The 21,944-nt window shown below is 39.8% G+C and overlaps 1 protein-coding gene and 1 non-coding gene across 9 annotated transcripts in view; one reads left to right on the plus strand and one right to left on the minus strand.

Moving 5' to 3' along the window:
- SLIT2 (slit guidance ligand 2) overlaps positions 1–21,944 on the minus strand; it is a 408,552-nt gene that overhangs the window by 27,785 nt on the left and 358,823 nt on the right. For 6 of the 8 annotated variants that reach the window (XM_075066552.1, XM_075066551.1, XM_075066558.1 and 3 more), the window contains 2 exons: positions 13,609–13,635; positions 2,097–2,190 (listed from right to left, as the gene is read on the minus strand). In XM_075066552.1, coding sequence (XP_074922653.1) covers positions 2,097–2,190; positions 13,609–13,635 — 121 coding nt within the window. The remainder of the gene's footprint in view (positions 1–2,096; positions 2,191–13,608; positions 13,636–21,944) is intronic. The other 2 variants (XM_075066554.1, XM_075066553.1) reach the window with 1 other exon arrangement.
- LOC116817616 (small nucleolar RNA Z155) lies at positions 12,980–13,061 on the plus strand. The gene has a single exon (XR_004371980.1). It is a non-coding gene; the product is annotated as a small nucleolar RNA Z155 (small nucleolar RNA).

The raw sequence follows: 21,944 nt of genomic DNA on the forward strand, positions 1-21,944 counted from the left end.
CTTGTCCATGTTGCCCCATCCTGGAGCAGTGGCTCTGCTCCCGGCTTTTTTTTAAGTTCATTGTCCTTATTCTGCTGCTCTCACTCCTTCCCTTCCTTAGAATCATGAAATCTATCATTTCATGATCATTTTCATCCAAATTGCCTTCCACTTTCAGATTCATTACCAAATCCCCCTTAATCAGAATCAAGTCTAAAATGGCTTCCCTCCTGGTTACTGCCTTCACTTTCTGAAACAAAAAGTTGTCCCCAAGAACTTACTGGAAATGTTGTGTTTTGCCATATTACTTTTCCAACAGATATCTGGGTAGTGTTAGTACCAGGTCTTATATTTTACCCATTACATTGTGGTTACTGATTATCTGATATTATATCAAATATACTTGGTGTAAATCTGAAGGACCCTCATGAATCATTCTGATAGTTCTGCTTGGAATATATGAGTAATGTACATCCACTCAAAATAAGTAAATATGGTAAACTTAGTTGCTGGGAGTCAGAAAAATAGTCCAAGATTTGTATCCTTGTGCAGAATATTTTCTTTGTCAGTTATCAGACAACAATGAATAATGCAACACTGCATTTACACAGGCATGCTAGAGTGATCACAACTGTTTTTTTTAAATTTCAGCTAACAGAATTTAAAAAAAACTCTGTTGTCTATGAACCAAAGTGGTTGCAGTATGGTTCTTTTAATTTTATTTAACATAATAAAATAAAAACTGACTTGAAGTGGTGTATTTTCAGTACTGTATGCAGGGCTTTGACAATGCAAATCTCATCATTAATGTTAATGGTAGTTCTTCAGTTAAAGCCTCACACATTAAGTTGAATGAGTGCTCAGAATTATTTAGCTCACAGATCAATGGACAAGATTACAAATCCATACTAGCAATAACACAGCTGTCTAAAAGTTATCTATATGTTCTCTCTTTTACCAAACACCTAACTACATCAATCTTTGTGATTACCTCAGTAATTTTTCACTCAGCCTCATACTTTTATGCCTACAACTTGTTTAGAAGTACTGAATTTAAATTTAAATGCCTATAACTCTTTAAATTAGGCCCATCAATAAAAATATATCTAAATCTGTCTTAAGTCTTTTATCTGACAAAAAGAAATGAGTTAAGTGAAGGAAAAATGAGTATAAAGCACACTATTGAGAAGTTAAAAAGCTGACTAAGTGAGATACATGCTCAAAGCTACTGAATGTGTCATTTTCTGGTTTAAAATCTCAAAGTGTAATATGGAAGTTTTATGTTCTGTGTAATGAAGTACAAGAAGCAACAATAGTTTTATTGATTGACGATATGAAAATGAGTAAATGCATATAATGTACAACAATGTTCATCAAAATAACTCTTAATATTGTGATCCACTTTAAAATTATTAGCTCCACTGCATGTACATTTGAATATTTCCAGATAAAGTCTGCCTTTTTAAAATAACCTGTTATTTAAAATGTGCTAAGAATATCAATTTTAATGGCATAAGCTGATTTTGAACACAATAAAATACATCACATAACACAGATTGCTCGTGAATGACAGTTGAAAGCAGCAGGTTTCCTAAATCTACTAATCTAAAGTCCATTAAAATACTTTTTAAGAGTGCATACTAATTAATGTTAATAAGGATGTCTTGTAATTAAAGATTAGTCTTCCTGGTGATGAACTTCCTTATTTTATAATGGCTTCAATGTGTCTTACTAATAACCTGTCTTGTAATTACTACTCACAAAGCAGTACAATAACCCCTCTTTAATTTAACTTAATTATTCTCTTCACAGTCCAAGTTTCCAAAAGGATTCTGTGTAGACTGTCACAGAGAATGAAACTCTCCATTCTTCATTGGTCCTATTTAATCCACACTACTAAAAAAAACAGTTAATTCACTAGATACTTTTCAAGTTAATACATGGGTGTATATGAAAACAAATGGGTCAGGTTCTGCCATTGATATGTGATCACAATTATTATGAATGTGCACTGATAGCAGAATTGACCCACATGAAAACAAACTGGGAAGGGGTGGAGTAGAATAAGAGAATGGTAGAAATAGTGTAGTTGAACTATGACAATATTTTATGCTTACTTGTATCCTTTGAGTGTCAGGATGCACTTTGAGCCATGTTGACAAGGGTTCAAGTCTTGGGCACAGAAATCTAGTTTCTCCTCACATAACTCACCTGCAACATAATATACACTGTCAGTTCAGGGCGAATACCACAATGACCTGAAAATATTTGTCTTTATCTCAATAGCAACGCTTACTATAATCAGCCACTGTGATTTAAATTGTTAACATGGAAAAATTCTTTAATTTATATTATGTAAGCAATTGATGTATTCTGATTTCTTCTGATAACCTTCAGGAAACAGCATCTCCAGACTGGTCTTTCCCATTGAGCCAACAGTATAAATGCAATTTCTTGCACTTAAAATTAGGGCTGTCAAGCAATTAAAAAAATTAATTGCGATTAGTTGCACTGTTAAACAATAATAGAATACCATTTAAATATTTTTGGATGTTTTCTACATTTTCAAATATACTGATTTCAATTACAACTCAGAATACAAAGTGTACAGTGCTCACTTTACATTTATTTTTGATTACAAGTATTTGCACTGTAAATAAACCAAAAAAAATCATTTTTCAATTCATCTAATACAAGTACTGTAGTGCAAATGTAGAACTATATACAAAAAAACTGTATTAAAAATAAAACAATGTAAAATTATAGCACCTGCAAGTCCACTCAGTCCTACTTCTTGTTCAGCCAACCACTCAGACAAACAAGTTGGTTTATATTTGCAGGAAATAATGCTGGCAGCTTTTTGTTTACGTTAGCTGACAATGAGAACAGGCGTTCTTCTCATGGCTCTCTTATAGCCAACATCGCAAGATATTTACGTGCCAGATGCATTAAAGATTCATATATCCCTTCACGTTTCAACCACCATTCTAGGGAACATGCGTCCATGCTGACTATAGATTCTGCTTGATAACAATCCAAAGGAGTGCAGACCGACACACGTTCATTTTCATTATCTGAGTCAGATGCCACCAGTAGAAGGTTGATTTTCTTTCTTGGTGGTTCGGGTTCTGTAGTTTCTGCATCGGAGTGTTGCTCTTATAAGACTTCTGAAAGCAAGCTCCAAAACTAATCCCTCTCAGATTTTGGAAGGCACTTCAGATTCTTAAACAATGGGTAGAGTACTGTAGCTAAAATTAGAAATCTCACATTGGTACCTTCTTTGTGTTCTGTGAAATCTGCAGTGAAAGTGTTCTTAAAATGAACAATGTGTGCTGGGTCATCATCTGAGACTGTTATAACATGAAATATATGGCAGAATGCGGGTTAAAAAGAGCAAGGGACATACAATTCTCCCCCAAGGAATTCAGTCACAAATTTAACGCAATTTTTTTTTTAACGAGCATCATCAGCATGGACGCATGTCCTCTGGAATGGTGGCTGAAGCATAAAGGGGCATAGAAATGTTTAGCAAATGTGGCATGTAAATACCTTGCAATGCTGGCTACAAAAGCACCATGCAAATGCCTGTTCTCAGTTTCTGGGGACACTGTAAATAAGAAGAGGGCTGTATTATCTCCTGTATATGTATATAAACTTGTTTATCTTAGTGATTGGTTGATCAGGAAGTAGGACTGAGTCTTGTAGCCTCTGAAGTTTTATGTTGTTTTGTTTTTGAGTTCAGCTATGTAACAAAAAAAAACCCTATATTTGTAAACTGCACTTTCACAACAAAGAGATACTACAGTTGCGAGTAGTTGCACTGTTAAACAATACTACATAAATAACACACAATACAAAAATAACATACTACAGTACATGTATGAGGTGAATTGAAAAATACAATTTCTTTTATCATATTTATAGTGCAAATATTTTTAATAAAAATAATATACACTTTGATTTCAATTACATCACAGAATACTATATGAAAATGTAGAAAAACATCCAAAATATTTAACATATTTCAATTGGTGTGAACTCAAAAACAAAACAACATAAAACAATGAATCACGACAATGAATCACGTTTTAATCATGATTAATTTCTTTGAGTTAATTGCATGAGTTAACTGCTATTAATTGACAGCCCTACTTAAAATATTTGGCACTTTAAAGTAATTATCTACTTGTGGTGACTAGGAACACACTACTGCCTCTATTTTCTCTCACTAATACAAACAGGCTATCCCCCTAGTTCAACATAAGCAAACTACACACATATATATACACACATATATAATTAATGGTCATATATCCTGCCCATACTGTGCTTAGGGATCCACAAATCTAGTGGGTCCTGTAGATTCCAAGGAATGCCCCTCTTGACATTTGCTCCAATTAGCAATAGAAGTAGAGTGAGCAGAGCAGAAGCAACACTGGGTACTGACAGAAGAAAAGGTGAGAAGACTGGGGGTCTCAAACACATCCTCACTACTGAAGTGGCCTTTTGCTGTGAGGAAGCAGGAAAGCTGCCATGCAACTGCTTTGACACCACACACTCACCCATCAGTGCTTACTGTCTGTTTCCTACAGTGGCTCCACGCAACTGCCACCATACACAGGGAATTGGTACACAATGGCTTCAGCCTCTTTAGAGGACATGAAAATTGATGCAGAAGGACAAAGCCGGGAGGACAAAGAAGGAGGCATGAGGTGAGGAGCGGGACAGTACCATTTGGGACCTTTTTCCCCCAAAGGGTGAGAGTTGGGGAAGGGAGAAAGATGAGAGATGCTAGTGTGGGTTAGAATATAGTTTTTGGGAGAGTGGCATGGGAAAAGAAGTGTGTGATAAATCCAAATATTGTTGTGCCCTGGATGTATCTGATAAAAAAAGCAGCTAATTCACATAGTTAATGATATGGTGAAACAATCTACAATGTTTACAATAAAGATTTTATTTTGTGACTACTTTACAGTAACCACGAGAGAAGTTTTGTTTCTTTATTCAGCATATTAGTTACTATCATATCTTTTTATGTGGTCAAGGAGTGGGTAATTTTTTGCTGGGCATGTGTGCCACGCTTGTAGAACACTGGTGTTTTAGATCGGTCTCTACAAATATTCAAGGCAAGGGATGACATTTTCCAGGTAGCCAGGGGGATTTAGACATATATACTATTAAAAAACATGGAAGAGGTAAAAATGCCTGTGACCATGATCTTTGGCACCTCCAGTCTGATCGGAAGGAAGTCTGCGAATATGAAGGAGTAAGGGTTACATATGCTGAGTGAGTTTCTGAGGTTATACACAGTAACCATTCTAATTCCCTTCCTATGCTCCTACAACAAGAGACAGACTTTTAAGCAAGATAATGGAGTGGCTGATACAGTACATGATTAATAAAGTATTAAAAGGACAGTAATGTAATTAATGCCAATCAACATTAATTTAGTCTATCAAACTAACTTGATATCTTTTTTTGATAAGATTACAAGTTTGGTTGTTTAAGGTACTACTATTGACATAATATACTAAAAGACTTCTGTAAGGTGTTTGACTTGGTACTGCACAACATTCTGATTAAAAAACTTGAATGATATAAAATTAACATGGCACACATTAAATGGGGAATCATCATCAATGGGTGTTTCCCCAGTGGGGTCCCGCAGGGATTTATTCTTGGCCGTAAGCCAAATACTTTTTTTAAAATCAATGACCTGTGAGAAAACATAAAATCATCACTGAAAAAGTTTACAGATGACACAAAAATAATTACTAGGACAGGTTGATGACTCAGAGCAATCTGGATCTCTTGGTAAACTTGGTACAAGCAAACAGTACACATTTCAATATGGCTAAATGTATTCATCTAGGAACAATGAGTGTAGGCCATACTTGCAGGACAGGGGACTCTATCCTGGGAAGCAGTGACTCTGAAAAAGATTTTGGAGTCGTGGTGGATAATCGGTTGAACATGAGCTCCCTATGTGACTGTATGGCCAAAAGAGCTAATGAGGAGGAGTAGAGAGGTTACTTTACCTCTGTGTTTGGCACTAACGTGACTGCTGCCAGAATACTGTGTCCAGTTCTGGTGCCCACAATTCAAGAAAGATGTTGATAAAGTGGACAGGGTTCAGAGAAGAGCCACAAGAATGATTAAAGGATTAGAAAGCCTTATAGTGAAAGACGCAAAGAGCTCAATCTATTTAGATTAACAAAGAGAAGGCTAAGGAGTGACTTGGTTACAGTCTAAGGTTTTACACAGGGAACAAATATTAAATAATGGGCTCTTCAATCTACCAGAGAAAGATACAATACAATCCAATGGCTGGAAGTTGAAGCGAGACAAATTCAAACAGGAAATAAGGTGTAAATATTTATGTTTGTGCTATTCTAAACAAAATACGCCATTCACAAGCACTAGAGGTAAAGTTAAGACAACCTGTAAAGTACTTTTCAGCCATCTGTTGTAGAAGAGCTTGTTTTTCTATTCCGTAACAAGCGTTAACTTAATCTACAGTCCAGTCCCAAACTGGCATGTTAGTATTCACCCTGGAGAACTGGACTTGCAGCTGAGAAAATTCACACAATAATATTCAACACAGAGCAATGCAGATCTAGACTTGGCCATCAGAAAATCCATACCAACAAGATCCATGCACAGCTTTCCAAAGGGGTTTGGTAGTACACTGCCAATCTATTGAGACATATTTCCTGTAGAGCTGCACTCTCTTAATGACACAGACTGCCAATCTCATAAAGCCATGCCAATGTGTATATGAATTAATAACACAAGTCGATGATCTCCTGACAGGCTGCTCGATGGTTCTCAGGGAAATTACCAATAATAATATTATTTAATCAATATATATGGGCAACTGAAGGAAGTTCAAACACAGGCCACTAGGGCTGACTAACCCACAGGACTTGAATTCTGTTCCCAAAGCCTCTTGCCTTGTCTGTCTGTCAAATGCAAGACAGTGCACAAAGAATCCTAAAAAATAATCCCACAACAAAACAATATTAAACCAAACATAGACCCTCTCTTCTGAAGGAGTGGTATTCAAATAAATAAATGGTTAAGAGGGAATAATTCTTCACACACATAAAATCAACTTGCAGAACTCACTGATGAAGAGATTACAGAGGTAATTTTTTTTTCTACATCTTGGTAGGGAATTTGAGAGAATTCTAACTCCCATGATCATAAACTGAAATGAACAAAAAACCTGTTTTATTTACCTAATTTATGTGTGTTCTATAAGTTAGAAACATTTTTTAAATGAAAGGGTTTTTTTTTACTTCTGGAGCACAATTCTTCATTAAATTATATGACTGTGCAATCGCATAATATATTATCCTGATCCTGAGTGATATGAAGATGTCCCTGCAGAATGCTATTGAAACTCAGTATTCACAAGACTCAGGCACAAAACCTCCTATAAATGCTCCCAACTTGGATTTTCTTCTTACTCATGCACCAGAGGCTTTCAGAAACTTTCAATATCAGGCACTATATGCCTAATGAGGTAAGAAGGCAATTCCAGCTCCAGAATACCAGGGGACTTTGTAGTTCCCAAGAGTCAATAAGTAACTTGACAAATTTTGGAATCCTACAGACTTCACAAAGGACCCTTAGAAATAATTCAGTATTGAAAACCTTTAATACCTAGAAAAATCCTAATTGACATTGATATAACATGGACAGTAATCCCATCATCACTAAAACAACGAGGAGTCTGGTGGCACCTTAAAGACTAACAGATTTATTTGGGCATAAGCTTTCATGGGTACAACCCCCCACTTCTTCGAACATGTATTGCTTGTTCCACTGGTTAGAGATTGTGCCAAAGGCTGCATTATTACTGGTGTATTATCAGTGGCCCTGACATTTTAAATTGCCTGGGGGACTGCCAAATGTGGCAGACTTCTCTGTGGAACAGGAATTTAACACTGTGCAATTCTCCTAACCCTCTAGATCTGGATGTGGAGGGTGTACTGAGGTAAAGGGGGCATGGCAAGAGTATACTGCACTCTAGTAACTGTCAGCTGGCAAATGGCTCCAGTTTGCTCTAAACTACACAGAAGGCCAATATCCCTCATAGATAAGGGAGTTTAAAGCCCAATCCTCTACCTGTTGTCAGTGAATATGGGGTACAGTTGAAGGTTGAGGCCAAAAGTTCAAAAGTGAAACAGCTACAAATAAAGTTTGATATTGTTTCAGCTGAAAATATAAGATCAATCCAACTTTGCTAGAATCTGGGCCTACACTTGGCAAATGGTCTGAAAACATCAACGACCACTTCTGAGGACCTGGTAAAAATTTGATTTTTTATGGAAGATTTGCACAATATATATAGAGCGTGCAGTCTAAGGTGCAATGACTGGGGTATGAACCTATTGTCCAATTAAAATGTCTCCTGACTCTTGTTGACTTGAAGGGATACTGCATAATGTGTTCTGGGAGTATGAAAGGAAGGAAAGTATTCCCTTACATTTTTGAAAGTAATTATTTCAAAAACCCAATGAGGAAAATGGACAAAATTGTTAAGTAAATCAAGAAGTCAGTCCAGACAGAAATATTTAGTTCAAACAGTACATTAATAGGTAATCTAAGAAGGGAAATACTGCACTACAGCAAGGAAATGGGAAATCCTGTGACCAATGTGGTGAAGCAAGAACATAAAGAACTGTATGAACAAAGGCCAGGTTTTGAGTAAATATGATCTATTTGATCAAAACAACCATGGATACTCTGAAAGATTTACAGACAAGAGAAGTGAAATAAGAACAATGTTTTCAAAGACACCTCAGAGTGGCCACCAAAATTTGCACCCCTGAAATGTTATTTTTGCATCTACATACACACCAGAGGAAAAAAACCAAATAAATAAATAAATAAAGAGATACAATGCCTAACTGGCCATCTAAGTATTTGCATAAGCACAGTTGTAGGCACCCAAAATATAAACAAATATAAAACATAAAATTAATTAAATAATATAACAAATATAATAAATAAAAAAATTAAATAAAAAAAAGTGTTGAAGAATAAGCATGAAAAACTTAGTAGCACATTTTTTAGGTGTAATGATTTGAAGAACACTTCTGAAAAGTTGTTCCTAAGAGAGTAAATAGAGGGAAAAGACTGAAGTTCTAAAATCAAGAGTTCTCCAGAATTTAATCAGTATGGACAAGATGCAAGGGAGAAAAATAAATTTACAAAAAGGAAGAGATAGTGACAAAAGTGAAACACCTACAAAAAAAAATGGCAGATTATGTCTTTTGACTGTATTCAGAAGGAAAATTTTGGAGAGCCACCTAAACCAGGAAGTGTAGCTCCAGTTTTTTTAAACATACTTTAGGTAAGAAAAACGGTTGTGATACTACTGTGCATCTTTAAATTCAAAAATGTTTCACTTCAAATGTTACATGTGTACAGTCATCCACTCATTCACCCATTTAGTAAAATGATAACTGTGGCTTTCATAAGTTCCCTGGCAAGTGACCAGATTCTTAAAGACTAGAAGATTGCTATACAAGTGTTTTATTTTCTAAATCATTTAGAAGATCAGGCAATGATAGATTATTTAGTTTAAATAGTCAGTTTTGAAGAAAATATCAAAAACTATTCTATAAAATAATTCCACAGTTTAATTAGGAACAGGAAACATCATTTTATGCATCAGATATGTTGCTTAATTATTTTGCTCAACCTCAATCCTCCAATGGAATTCCACTCAAGTAAATGAGATTCTATGTGGGCACTGGGGACTGAGCTAACAGATCCTATTTCAAGAACAAGGCCTAAAAGGTTATCAAAGATATTTTTGTTAGTTAAAATGGATGTTATACACTTGGACTGTCAGCACTGCAGTAAAGGCAAACAGGATATTAGAATCCAAACCAGGAACAGAATCAAAATAAAACTGACTACTATTTTTTCTTAATCATCATAACAAATACACAGTGTTCCAAAGCAATATACCAAGTGTACAGGGCAGGCTTAATGGTAGTTAAAGTAGTTACTAGGGTGTGTGTGTGTGTGTGTGTGCGCGCGCGCGCTAGGCTACCATAAATTGTGAATCTATTTCTGCAGTCTTTTTACTTTCCATGAAAGTTACACAGTTTTTTCCTCCTCATGTTTTTGACTGAAGTCACTAGTTATTAACTACATCTGATTCATACAGCAAAAAGATTGTTTTAGAGAATGTTAGTTCTAGTTAAACTATATGGCGTTAAAGTGGAAGATTGAGAGTTTGACAAACCGTACACAATCAAAGTACTGTATCATCTCAAACTATGAAAGTACTTGGCATATGAATGGGAAAATATAGCATAATATAAATGAAACTGTAATCACCATGCCAATTAAAACAAAAGAACAAAGTTTTAAGTTGTTTTAACTAAGATTAAAATACAAAATTCTCAGTGGCACTAGGAAGCACATTACAACTCAGAGTGTTAAAGTTCCATTGTAAACCATTGAGAATCAGACTGCCAAAATTATTTTAAATATAACTTCTGACTCTACCTCACCTCTGCATTACTCCAATTTTATATCAGTGTAATTCCGTTCATTTACATCCAATGCTAGTGGATCCCCAGTGCAAGACTGAGACCTTACTTATTACTCTGTTTAATGTGATAACAATAGGTATTGGCAGGTAAGGACTGTGCAATAAGTATTTAAAAAAAAATAACATCATGCAGAAAAATAATTAATTATGGCCTGATGATACAAAACAGTACTCATGGGAGTAGTCCCACTGAAGTCAATGAATCTAGTCACATTACTAAGGATTGTGTACATTCTCAGGATCCAGCTTTTAATCTTGAGTGGAAGTGCATCATAATTGGTGGAATGATCACAGTGCTCAAATAATAATTTACAATTGCTTGAGATATTCCAGTTAATGTAACTAGTGTATTTTATTAGGAGCAACTAATAAAAGCATTTCTCTTTAAACTCTCACAAGTCATAATACCAAGGCCTTGATTCAGCAGGGTACTTAGGCACATGACTTAAACCGATATGCCTCTCAATTAATTGGACTACCTAGGTGCTTAAAGTCAGGCATGTGCTTAAGAACCATATTTAACTGGTGCCCAAGTGCATTAGATGCATTTAAATCTTTACTCGTTAGCACTAGGGCTGTGTAAATCCTGTATATTAGGAAATGTGTAAATCAGGTTATATAATTGGTTGGTGTAGTACTTCATTAAACTGAGAGAAATATTTAATTTCTATTATTCCTCTTTTTCTTACTGAATTGAAAATTAAGACAAAGGCCTCTGCAATAAACAGACTTATACTGCTAGTAATTTATGATCAGCTAAATGCACTTTCATATACACTAGTAAACTAAGTAGCATAAAATATGCATCACATTTTTATACACCTGCTTAATTTTGTCTTTGAATCCTAGTTTACCTCTCCTGAGCTTTTTAATAATTTGATTGTGTGGGTTACAGTAATTACAATATATTATGTTTTTCACTTGTTTCACACATTTCCAATAACTAGAACCTTTTTTCTGATTATGTTTTCTCCTTTTAATCTCATATAAAACAGATATTTCAATGAGGAGACATAATTATACAAGGGGAATATCCATTCAAACTTGAATTGGGAACCCTGTGTGAAAGAAAATTCAGATCATTTATACTTTATGTTGCAAGAATTCAGTGAGTGTAACAAAAGTACTCTGCACACTTACAAGTAAATTTCATTAAAAAATTACATATGCTAGTTCAGTAGTCAGTGCAGTTTGGTTTTGGTTCAACATTAAAAATAAGACAATGGATTTATTTGTAAACAGTGATGTTATGTTTGAATGGTAGCTGGCTTTCCTAACAATATACCCACTAATAGTCATAATAAAACAAACTAATTGTACACCAGCCTGGCAGGGTGATCACAGAGCAATGAGCTAATATATGAGGGTGAGAGTTAAGACAGGAGTGGGCAAACTTTTTGGCCTGAGGGCCCCATCTAGGTATGGAAATTGTACGGCAGGCCATGAATGCTCACAAAATTGGGGGCTGGGGTGTGGGAGGGAGTGAGGGCTCCAGCTGGGGGTACGGGCTCTGTGATGGGGCAAGAAATGAGGAGTTCAGGGTGCGAGAGGGGGCTTTGGGCTGAGACAGAGGTGTGTGGGGGGGGCAGGCTTTGGCTGGGGGTGCGGGTTCTGGGGTGAGGCTGGGGATGAGGGGTTTGGGGTGCAGGAGGGTGCTCCAGGGTGGGACCAAGGGGGTTGGAGGGCAGGAGAGGGATCAGGACTGGGGCAGGGGGTTGGGGTGCAGGAAGGGGTCAGGGGTGCAGGCTCTGGGCAGCGCTTACCTCAAGCAGCTCCCAGAAGCAGTGGCATGTCCCCCCTCTAGCTCCTATGTGGAGGTGCGGCCAGGCAGCTCTGCGCACTGGCCTGTCTACAGGCGCCGCCCCTGCAGCTCCCATTGATCGCAGTTCCTGGCCAATGGGAGCTGTAGGGATGGTGCTTGGGTGGGGGCAGCATGTGGAGTGCCCTGGCTGCCCCTACACATAGGAGCCAGAGAGGGGACATGCCACTGCGTCCGGGAGCCATGCAGAATGGGGCAAGCCCCTACCCTGCTCCCCGGTTGGAGTGCCAGAGCAGGGCAAGCCCAAGACCCCGCTTCGCAGTGGGAGCTTGAGAGCTGGATTAAATGTCTGGCGGGCCAGATGCGGCCCCCAAGCTGTACTTTGCCCACTCCTGGTTTAGGATGCGAGTGTGGTTCTGAGCAGCAAACTGAACCCTTAGGAGCATCTTATGTTGTTTTTCAATTGCCCATTCCCACCCATTCAAAGAATGGCACTAACAAACTTGGCCCACCCTTCACTTCTCTATAGGAGGATTTTCTGTGATGGGGGCAGATTGTGTGTGTGGGGAAATCGAAAGAGAACAGGAAATGAAGAGGAGGAAAAACAGTAATTCAAAATGATGGATCAGAATCTCTCCCATTATTGGGTTAAATCAAACTTGTGTTTTAGTGACATTAACGTTTTGACAGAAACCCAAAACATAAGGTTACTCAAAATTAAGACTGCATATATCTCGATTAACTTTCTCTGCTGCACAGCCTCATATCACTGTGTGATTTTTTAGATGCAATATGTGGTGTTACACTTGGTCACTACAATGATAAACAGGAGGACATCACAACCTAACGTCTAGCAGGACAATTCATATAAGAAACTTAAATGGGTATTTTAGAATCTAGAAAGCATTAGAACAGAACTAAAGTAAGTCTTACACCTGCTGGGTACAAGCTTTATTAGGAGACCATCTCTGTAAAGCAAGCCATTTTTATTGGTCACCGGAGAGGATGCATAAGGTAAGTTTTAGTATATTTGAAAAAGACAATGTATACAGTGTTAATGGTCTGCTCTTGTATCACTGTCTTCTGTGCAAAGAGCTGTATTTTTACCTTTAATAGCATTTATTTGCTATGTATGGAGTAAAATGCCTGATCTGAGGATTTAGGGTTAGCTTGCTAAATGTTAACAATATCATTTCTCTGATCACGTGCATACACTGAAATCCATGCACCTTTGAAGAAAAGAAAAGCAAGAAACCAAGGTAAGTGAAAATAGGCTTAAAAGACAACTGACCTTTTTCCACTTCATTCAGATTAGCAGCTTGCAGTGACAAAGACAGAAGAGACAAGAGACTTTTTACATTATAATACAACAGCACATTAAGCTAATGCACAACTATAGCAGCAGAGAGGTTTGCATAGCAAAGTGAAGCAAGCTTCAAATTTTTACCTACAGCAGAACAAAACAAACAAGAAAAGTAAGACGTATGTGCTACTGCTGGCATAGAAAGAGTTGCGCTGCTAGACCAAGGAGATATGTGTTCTAATGACATGGTAATGAACAAGAGAAATGATCAATTTTAATTTCTAGGATGCACATGTAACAACCTGACAGTCATTAGATTTGAGGATAAAAATGAGATAATTAAGAGAGCAAGGCAAAGTTAAAGAGTGCAGGACGTAATGTGAGCAACTTTACATGTTATTCATCAGCAACTCCAGGTCTCTTCTGATCCTGTGTGCTTATTGTGGGTTTCATAGTTACATTCTGTGACATCTTAAGAATGTTTACAATACAACACACATACCATACTTGTCTTTGACACTGTTATGACAGTGTTAACTGCAAAGCACAATCTTAACTTGGCAGATATGGATTGTGACTACTAAGAAAGCCACAGGATGTTTTTCAATTCCGTGCCAACTGTTAGACAAAGATATCAATATTCAAAATGTGGCAGGAGAGATGCACACATTGACAGGCTTTGAGACAGAACACCCTTCACAGTATTTTGAAAGTTCACCTATACAGGAAACTGCTGTTTCAGAGATAATATTGAGATCCTATCATGCCTACCATCCCAAAAAATAAACTCAAGCACGAACAATTTACATTTTAGATTGCCAAATTCTGAACATTTTCTTTATCCTGTGTAGAAATATTAAACTGTATTTACAGACAGCCACCCACTCAAAAAATATTCTGGCATGGTGCAAGTCCACATTCAGTTGCCATGCACCATGAAATCTTCAACATGGACAGATCCAAGAATTAACAGAACAGAACAAGAAGCACAAGAAGCTAATTGGAAAAATATAAACCAAACTACTAGTTAAGTCTTAGAGAAGAAAGGAATTAAGCTTTAAAAAATGGTGTAAATCAGTGTAACTCCACTGAAGTCAATGGTGATCTAGGGCGTAGTACACCAGCTAAAGATCTGACCCTACATTCCTGTAACTGTTCACTTCAATTGATTTTACATCTAGTTCTGATTCGTAGAACACTATCAAAATATTTTAAAGAAATTTGTCTGTGTTAATGATGATTTAGATGACTAAAATACATATAATTTGAACAAAATGATTTACACTTGTCACTGTTTATACTCTGGTTACTTATGGCATTTTACCCAGTGTCATAAATAGATAGGTAAGGTAAGGGTTAAGTTTCTTTTACCTGGAAAGGGTAATCAAACACCTGACCAGAGGACCAATCAGAGAACTGGATTGTTTAAAGTCAGGGGCGGGAATTTGTATACTTGGGGTCTTTTTTGTTTTCTCGGCTGTGAGTAAACAAGGTTTCCTCCTAACTCCTTCTTATTTCACATATTATACCAAAGTCTGTGAGTACAAAGGAACCCCAAAGCAATTCGGCTATGAGGAGCTTTGGTTGTACGAATAGATGTGGATGGCTGTGTCTTTTGTTGTTTTCTCTCGGCTGTGAGTAACAAGCTTCCTCCTAAATGCACAATGTAGGCTTATCTCCAAGTGTTCCTACCACATCTGTGAGTACAAAGGAACCCCAAGCAATTCGGCTATGAGGAGCTTTGGGTTGTATTTACATGTATGTGGATTGGTTGGACTTAATCGGGCATATCTTTTAAATCAAGACTGTTTCTTCATATTTTCTTATAAGCAAGAGCCTGTATTGAGTTTCTTATGCAAAATTATGTTTTATATTTTCTTTCTTTTTTTTATATAACTTTCTCTTAAAACGTGTGGAAGTTCTTTTCCTAGGGAGGCAAAGGGAAGGGAAACAGCCAGGCTGTGGCTATTTTCCTATTGCTTTCAGGGAAAGAGCAGGCTACGGGGAAAGAGAAAAAGAATCACCTCTGTATCAGGTACCTGTCTCCCTCACGGGAAGGCAGGCACGGGGAAAGGCAAAGCCAAGCTGTTGGCATTTTGCATCTCAATTGTCCTGAGGTAGAGAACGCTATCTCTTGGAAGCAGAGAAACCGGTTTCGTCTTGATACTCACAGGCTAGACCAAGAGGCAAGCCTGGAAAGGAGGGGGGAAGGGGTTTTCTCCCTGCTTTTAGCATCCAAGGGATTTGGAATCTGGGTGTCCCCCAAGGAGAGGGTTGGGGACACCAGAGAGAGGAAAGGGGGGATCAGGCCCCATCAATTCCTGATCTGGTGGCAGCGAGAATATCCAAGCTGGTAGTGAGCTTGGGGGAGTTTCAGGTAAGCCCCCAGATTTTGGACGCTAAAGTCCAGGTCTGGGACAGGAGGCTATTACCACACCCAGTGAGGACAATAAAAACAGATTAGTCAGTTTCACTTTTGTTTATAGTCAATTTCAGTGTTCAGTTCTCACATATTAGAAGACTGTTGCAAGGCCTGAATTGCAAACACTGCCAAGAAATGTTTTAAATACACCTGGAACATTGTTAATAGTTTTTTTTTTCCTTTTTTAAAAAATTATGACACTGTTTCTATTAAGCAAGCAGTATCTCCCACAATTCTAATTCTGGATATCTGGGCTACTCTCTCTCTGCAACTTCACAGACCTGAACCAGTCTCTGGCCAGGCTTTCTCTGCTCCCATTTGGTACCAGATGAGTTATTCCCAAGCTGTGAAATTTGCATAGCCTCATTATTGGCAAATATTCCAGAGATAATTAAACAACTATGTACATTAGATCAGGAAGGACTGCCCTATGGTAATGATTCCACTTAATGGCTGATGCTTGGCTCATGAGCCATCTAGGGTGCATAGAACTGGCTCATGAGCATCTAGGGTGCAAGATGCTGCTTGCAGAAAGGAAATTATTGATAAGAAAATTTCAGTTCTGCAGTCCGGCACCACCCACAATTCTTGATGTCCAGGAAGTAGTGAACAGTGATCAGATATAGGGAGGATTATGAAAGAAGAGGTTGGTAGAAAAGAAGAACCCGCCTTTTTATGAGCTCACTCAAAGGTCCGTATTATTCTAGGACACCATCTTCAGGCCCTTCTGCCAAAGGACACATCTGTGGAAGACAGAACGTCCTTCTTGTGGCGCTTAATGAAGGTATTAGCTATAGACCAAGTGGTCGCTTTGCAAATTTCCAGAATAGATGCACTTGCTCATTCCACCATAAGGTTGCTAAGAATCTCATGGATTGTGCCTTCATGTCTTCTGATATAGGAAACACTGATGAGGTATAGGCTTCCACAATACATAATCTAATCCACCTAGTGATGGAGGACTTGAAAACTCTAAGTCCCTGGCACTTTGTGTGGAAGGACATGAATAGAGAGTCCGATCTTCTCATGGACTCTATGTGTTTGAGACAGACTTTCAAGGCTCTTCTGATATCTAAGCTTGGATAGCTACTAAGAAACAAGTCTTACGAGATAAATAAAAGGCCAATGGTGAAGTCAAAGGCTCCTCAAAAGGGATGGCTTGCCAAGGTCCTCAAAACCAGAGGTGGGTTCCATTCTGGAAAGTGATCTGACTGTTAATCTGGCTAATTGGACTATTTGAAGGAATCTTGCTATCTGTGAATTTTCTGTCAGAGAACCCGAGGATCTTGTGAATAAGCATGCTACTAAGAATGGACACCAGACATACAATGGTACTGGGCTGAAGGCCTCTTTCTATGCCTTCCTGGAGGAAGTACAGCATTTTTAGGATTCCAGGATTTCCAGGATATGCATTGTGCTGTGAACTTGTAGAATCTGACCAGACAGAAGAGCATTTTTATAGTCTTCTAGCCAAAAGCAATGCCTTAATGACTCTAGATGGCAAACTGAGGGTATGTCTACACTACAGGATTATTCTGATTTTACATAAACCGGTTTTGTAAAAGAGATTGTATAAAGTTGAGTGCACGCGGCCACACAAAGCACAATAATTCAGCGGTGTGCATCCATGTACCGAGGCTAGCATCGATTTCTGGAGCATTGCACTGTGGGTAGCTATCCCGTAGCTATCCCATTGTCCCCGCAGTCTCTCCCGCCCATTGGAATTCTGGGCTGAGATCCCAATGCATGATGGTGCAAAAACAGTGTCGCGGGTGATTCTGGGTAAATGTCGTCACTCATTCCTTCCTCCGTGAAGTGAAAGCTAACAAAAGACTAATCATTTTCAGGCCCTTTTTTCTGCATGGATTGCGCGCCATAGCACACGGCAACCATGCGAGCCCTGTTTTGCCTTTTGTCACTGTCACCCGTATCAATTGTGTAACTGGATGTGCTGCTGACAGGCAAGTACTGCAGTGCTACACAGCAGCATTCATTTGCCTTTGCAAGGTAGCAGAGACGGTTACCATCCCTATTGCACATACGCTCTGCATGCCATTGTAAATTAGCGATGAGCTAATGACTGTTATCAGTCGTTCTGTACCGTCTGCTGCTGTCATGGGTGCTCCTGGCTGGCCTTTGCTGAGGTCGGTCGTGGGATGCAAAGACAAAAATAGGAATGACTCCTGGGTCATTCTCCTTAAGTTTTATCTAAAAATAGAGTCAGTCCTGCCTAGAATATGGGGCAAGTGTACTAGAAACCAGTGTACCAGAGAACCAGAAAGCATAGCCACTCCGTGTCAGATCCCGCAGAAATGATGAGCTGCACGCCATGCTAGGGGTGCCCTGCAACAAACCACCCGTTGCTTCCTTCCTCCCACACCCCTCTGGGCTACCGTGGCAGTGTCCCCCATTTGTGTGATGAAGTAATAAAGAATGCAGGAATAAGAAACACTGACTTTTTTAGTGAGATAAAATGAGGGGGAGGCAGCCTCCAGCTGCTATGATAGTCCAGGCAGGACATTAAGGGTAGTGGGGGAGAGGAGCCCAGCCTCCTGCTGCTATGATAGTCCAGCAGTACAGTATTTTTCTTTAGACATGAAAGGGGGGGAGGCTGATCTGAGCTCAGCCCCCAGTTGCTATGATGAAGACGGTTACCAGCCGTTTCTGTACCATCTGCCAGGAATGACCAGGAGTCATTCCTATTTTTACCCAGGCGCCCCCGGCCGACCTCACCGAGGCCAGCCAGGAGCACTCACAGCTGATGATGACGAGGACGGATATCAGTCATTTATGTACTGTACCGTCTGCCACGTGGGAGAGGAGAGGATGCTGCTGTTCAGTGCTGCAGCACCGCGTCTACCAGCAGCATGTAGTAGACATACGGTGACACACTGAAGAAAAAGTCAAGAAAACGATTTTTTTCCTTTTTCTTTCATGGGGAGAGAGGGGGGCTGTTAAATTGACGAGAATACACCTGAAACACACCCCGGACAATGTTGTTTGACCCTACAGGCATTGGAGCTCAGCCAAGAATGCAAATGCTTTTCGGAGACTGCGGGGACTGTGGGATAGCTGGAGTCCTCAGTACCCCCTCCCCTCCCTCCATGAGCGTCCATTTGATTCTTTGGCTTTCCGTTACGCTTGTCACACAGCACTGTGCTGTTGTCAACTCTGTATCATAGCCTGGAGATTTTTTCAAATGCTTTGGCATTTCGTTCTTCTGAAAACGGAGCTCTGATAGAACAGATTTGTCTCCTCATACAGTGATCAGATCCATTATCTCCCATACGGTCCATGCTGGAGCTCTTTTTGGATTTGGGACTGCATCGACCACTCGTGGCTGATCAGAGCTCCACGCTGGGCAAACAGGAAATGGAAATTCAAAAGTTTACGGGGCTTTTCCTGTCTACTTGGCCAGTGATCCGAGTTCACATTGCTTTTCCAGAGCGGTTTTTTTTCACAATGGTGCACTGTGGGATATCGCCGGAGCCAATACCGTCAATTTGCGGCCACACTAACCCTAATCCGACATGGCAATACCGATTTCAGCGCTACTCCTCTCGTCGGGGAGGAGTACAGAAATCAGTTTAAAGAGCCCTTTATATCGCTATAAAAGGTCTCGTCGTGTGGACGGGTGCAGGGTTAAATTGGTTTAATGCTGATAAATTCGATTTAAACGTGTAGTGTAGACCAGGCCTGAGACCTTCCAGTGCCTCCCTCTCAATAGCTTTGCTGTTAGCTGAAGCCCATTTTGAGTCCAGATGAAGAAAAGGACCTTTGTGAGAGGATGTCTGGTCTCCGCGGAAGCTGGTGTGGGAGTTCCAGTTAAATGAGGTCTGAAAATCAAGGTGTCCTTGGCTAATGAGGAATTATAAGAATTATTATCACCTGTTCTCATTTTATTTTCTCAGTAGTGGGAAGGGTGGAAATGCACATAGTAAGCCCTGCAGCCAACTTTGCAACAGGGTGTCTGTCCCCATGGCTCAAGGGTCTGCCTCCCTTGTGAAGTATGTTGATCTCTTTGCATTCCTAGGACTCATGAATGGGTTGGTTGAAGAGAAGCCAAATGTCTGAACAATAAGTTTGAACTGCTGAGATCCCTCTAGGCTTTTCTCCTGGACCTCAATTTCACTGTTTTCCCTTGGAGAATCTATTGTTCCTTTGTTGTTACCCGTGTGAGGATGAAGGGCAAAAGGAGCGCCTCTGTCTGAAGGTCAATCTAAACTCTCTCCTGGGGACACTCAGTCAGGAAGGGAGAGATTGTTTGGATTTTGCCACTGATTGTTTGTCAGCCACCACCTTCTCCAAAAAGGAGAGAGCATGTAAATTTGGCAGTGCAAAGAGCTAACTTAGAGTATCAACTGTCCAGAGATAGAGCCACATATAGTCTTTGGCTCTGAACTAGAGGCCATGGCTCAGGCTGAAAAGCTCATTGCATCTATTGTGGCATCAGCTACGAATCCTGCTGCTAGGGAGACTTTCTTTAAAATGGAACCAAAGTCAGGATGATCTCTGTCCTTAAGGGTTTTGAGATCTTGCAAAGCAGGTAGCTGCTAGGACGCTCAGAGACTGGTGGAGGAGGCTTCAAAGTCCTTTTTGAGAATGGCCTCCATCTTTCTATCTGTAGGGTCCTTGGGGCAATCCTCCCAGGGGAGGGATGCTACAGAGCCAACAATAGAGCCCTGAGGTTCTTGCACCTCTTGTTATAGAGCCTGAGGTCGCTCTTGTTAATGTGCTTGTCCTTATCAGGCTTGTTCCATTCATCCCTAATCACTTCCTTGAAGGAAGAAGGAAGAGGTATTGCTGCCTCAGGGAAGGCTTTTGAGACGAGAAATTTACTCTAAGGCTTACTCTGACGAGACTGCTCAGGTTGGGTTTGAATCATCGAACAGCCCTGATGCATGTAGCTTTACATTTCTTAAAAAAAAACCCACAAAAAAACCTTTGCTGTATTCCCCCCCATTCCTGTTTGGATTCACAGCCAGACTGCTCACCTTCCACAGTGGAGGAGCGGAACGAGGATGAGGAGGAAAAGAAGACAGAGGACTCGTATCCAGTGGTGAGCTGGAGCCAGTTCGCGCCAGTTTGTACAAACTGGTTGTTAAATTTTGAAGCAGTTTTAGAACCAGTTGTTAACCTGCTTCCCTGCAAGGGGACGCTGCACCTTTGATGGGCTCTGGCCGGGAAAATACATACTGTGGCACATCCCTTAAATCAGAACTCTTTATAGGGAGCTCGTTGTTAAGATTTTGGCAGATCACTGCTCATATCGTGTGTGTGTGTGTGTGTGTGTGAGATATTTCCTTCTCTTTTTTGCCTCTTTACATTTTTTCAGTTGTTTAGCTTGTTTCAGGAGTGTAATAGCTCTGCTGTGGCTTTGGTGAGGCCTTTTGCAGCTTGCCTTCCTTAAGGCCTGAAGCCCCCATAGGAGGTTTGATTCAGAATCCTTCCCTGCTGAGTCCCATTCCCTGGAGGACGGTGGGACTTCTTGTCCAACCTCTCCTGGTTGGCTTGTGGGGGAAGGAAGTTGATTAGACACCCTGCTTCTTTTTCCAGGGCACTTAGGACTCACTTTCAGATGGGCGTGAGGGGAGGACTTATGGCCCTACAAGCCTCCTCACTTTTTCTGAAGGGGTTCCCTGGGACTTATCCCCAACTTGAGCAGTCAAGGGCCTTATCACTTTTGGAGCCTCACCCTGCTGGGATTCCTAGTCCATTTTCCCCCACTGGAGTTGCGTCTGCCTGTGTGGGTAGGGGACCCGACCTGTCTGTCCAACTGGTAGCCCCAGGCCCTAACAGAGTAAGAGACAGTTGTCTGGGTACAGACTGGACACAACTCACTGTCTGCCAAGCCTGGAAAAGCTGCTTCACAGACAGAGCAGTGCTTCAATTTGACCCAATA

The sequence above is a fragment of the Chelonoidis abingdonii genome, chromosome 5, assembly GCF_003597395.2.
Source record: "Chelonoidis abingdonii isolate Lonesome George chromosome 5, CheloAbing_2.0, whole genome shotgun sequence".
Classification (NCBI taxonomy): Eukaryota; Metazoa; Chordata; order Testudines; family Testudinidae; genus Chelonoidis; species Chelonoidis abingdonii.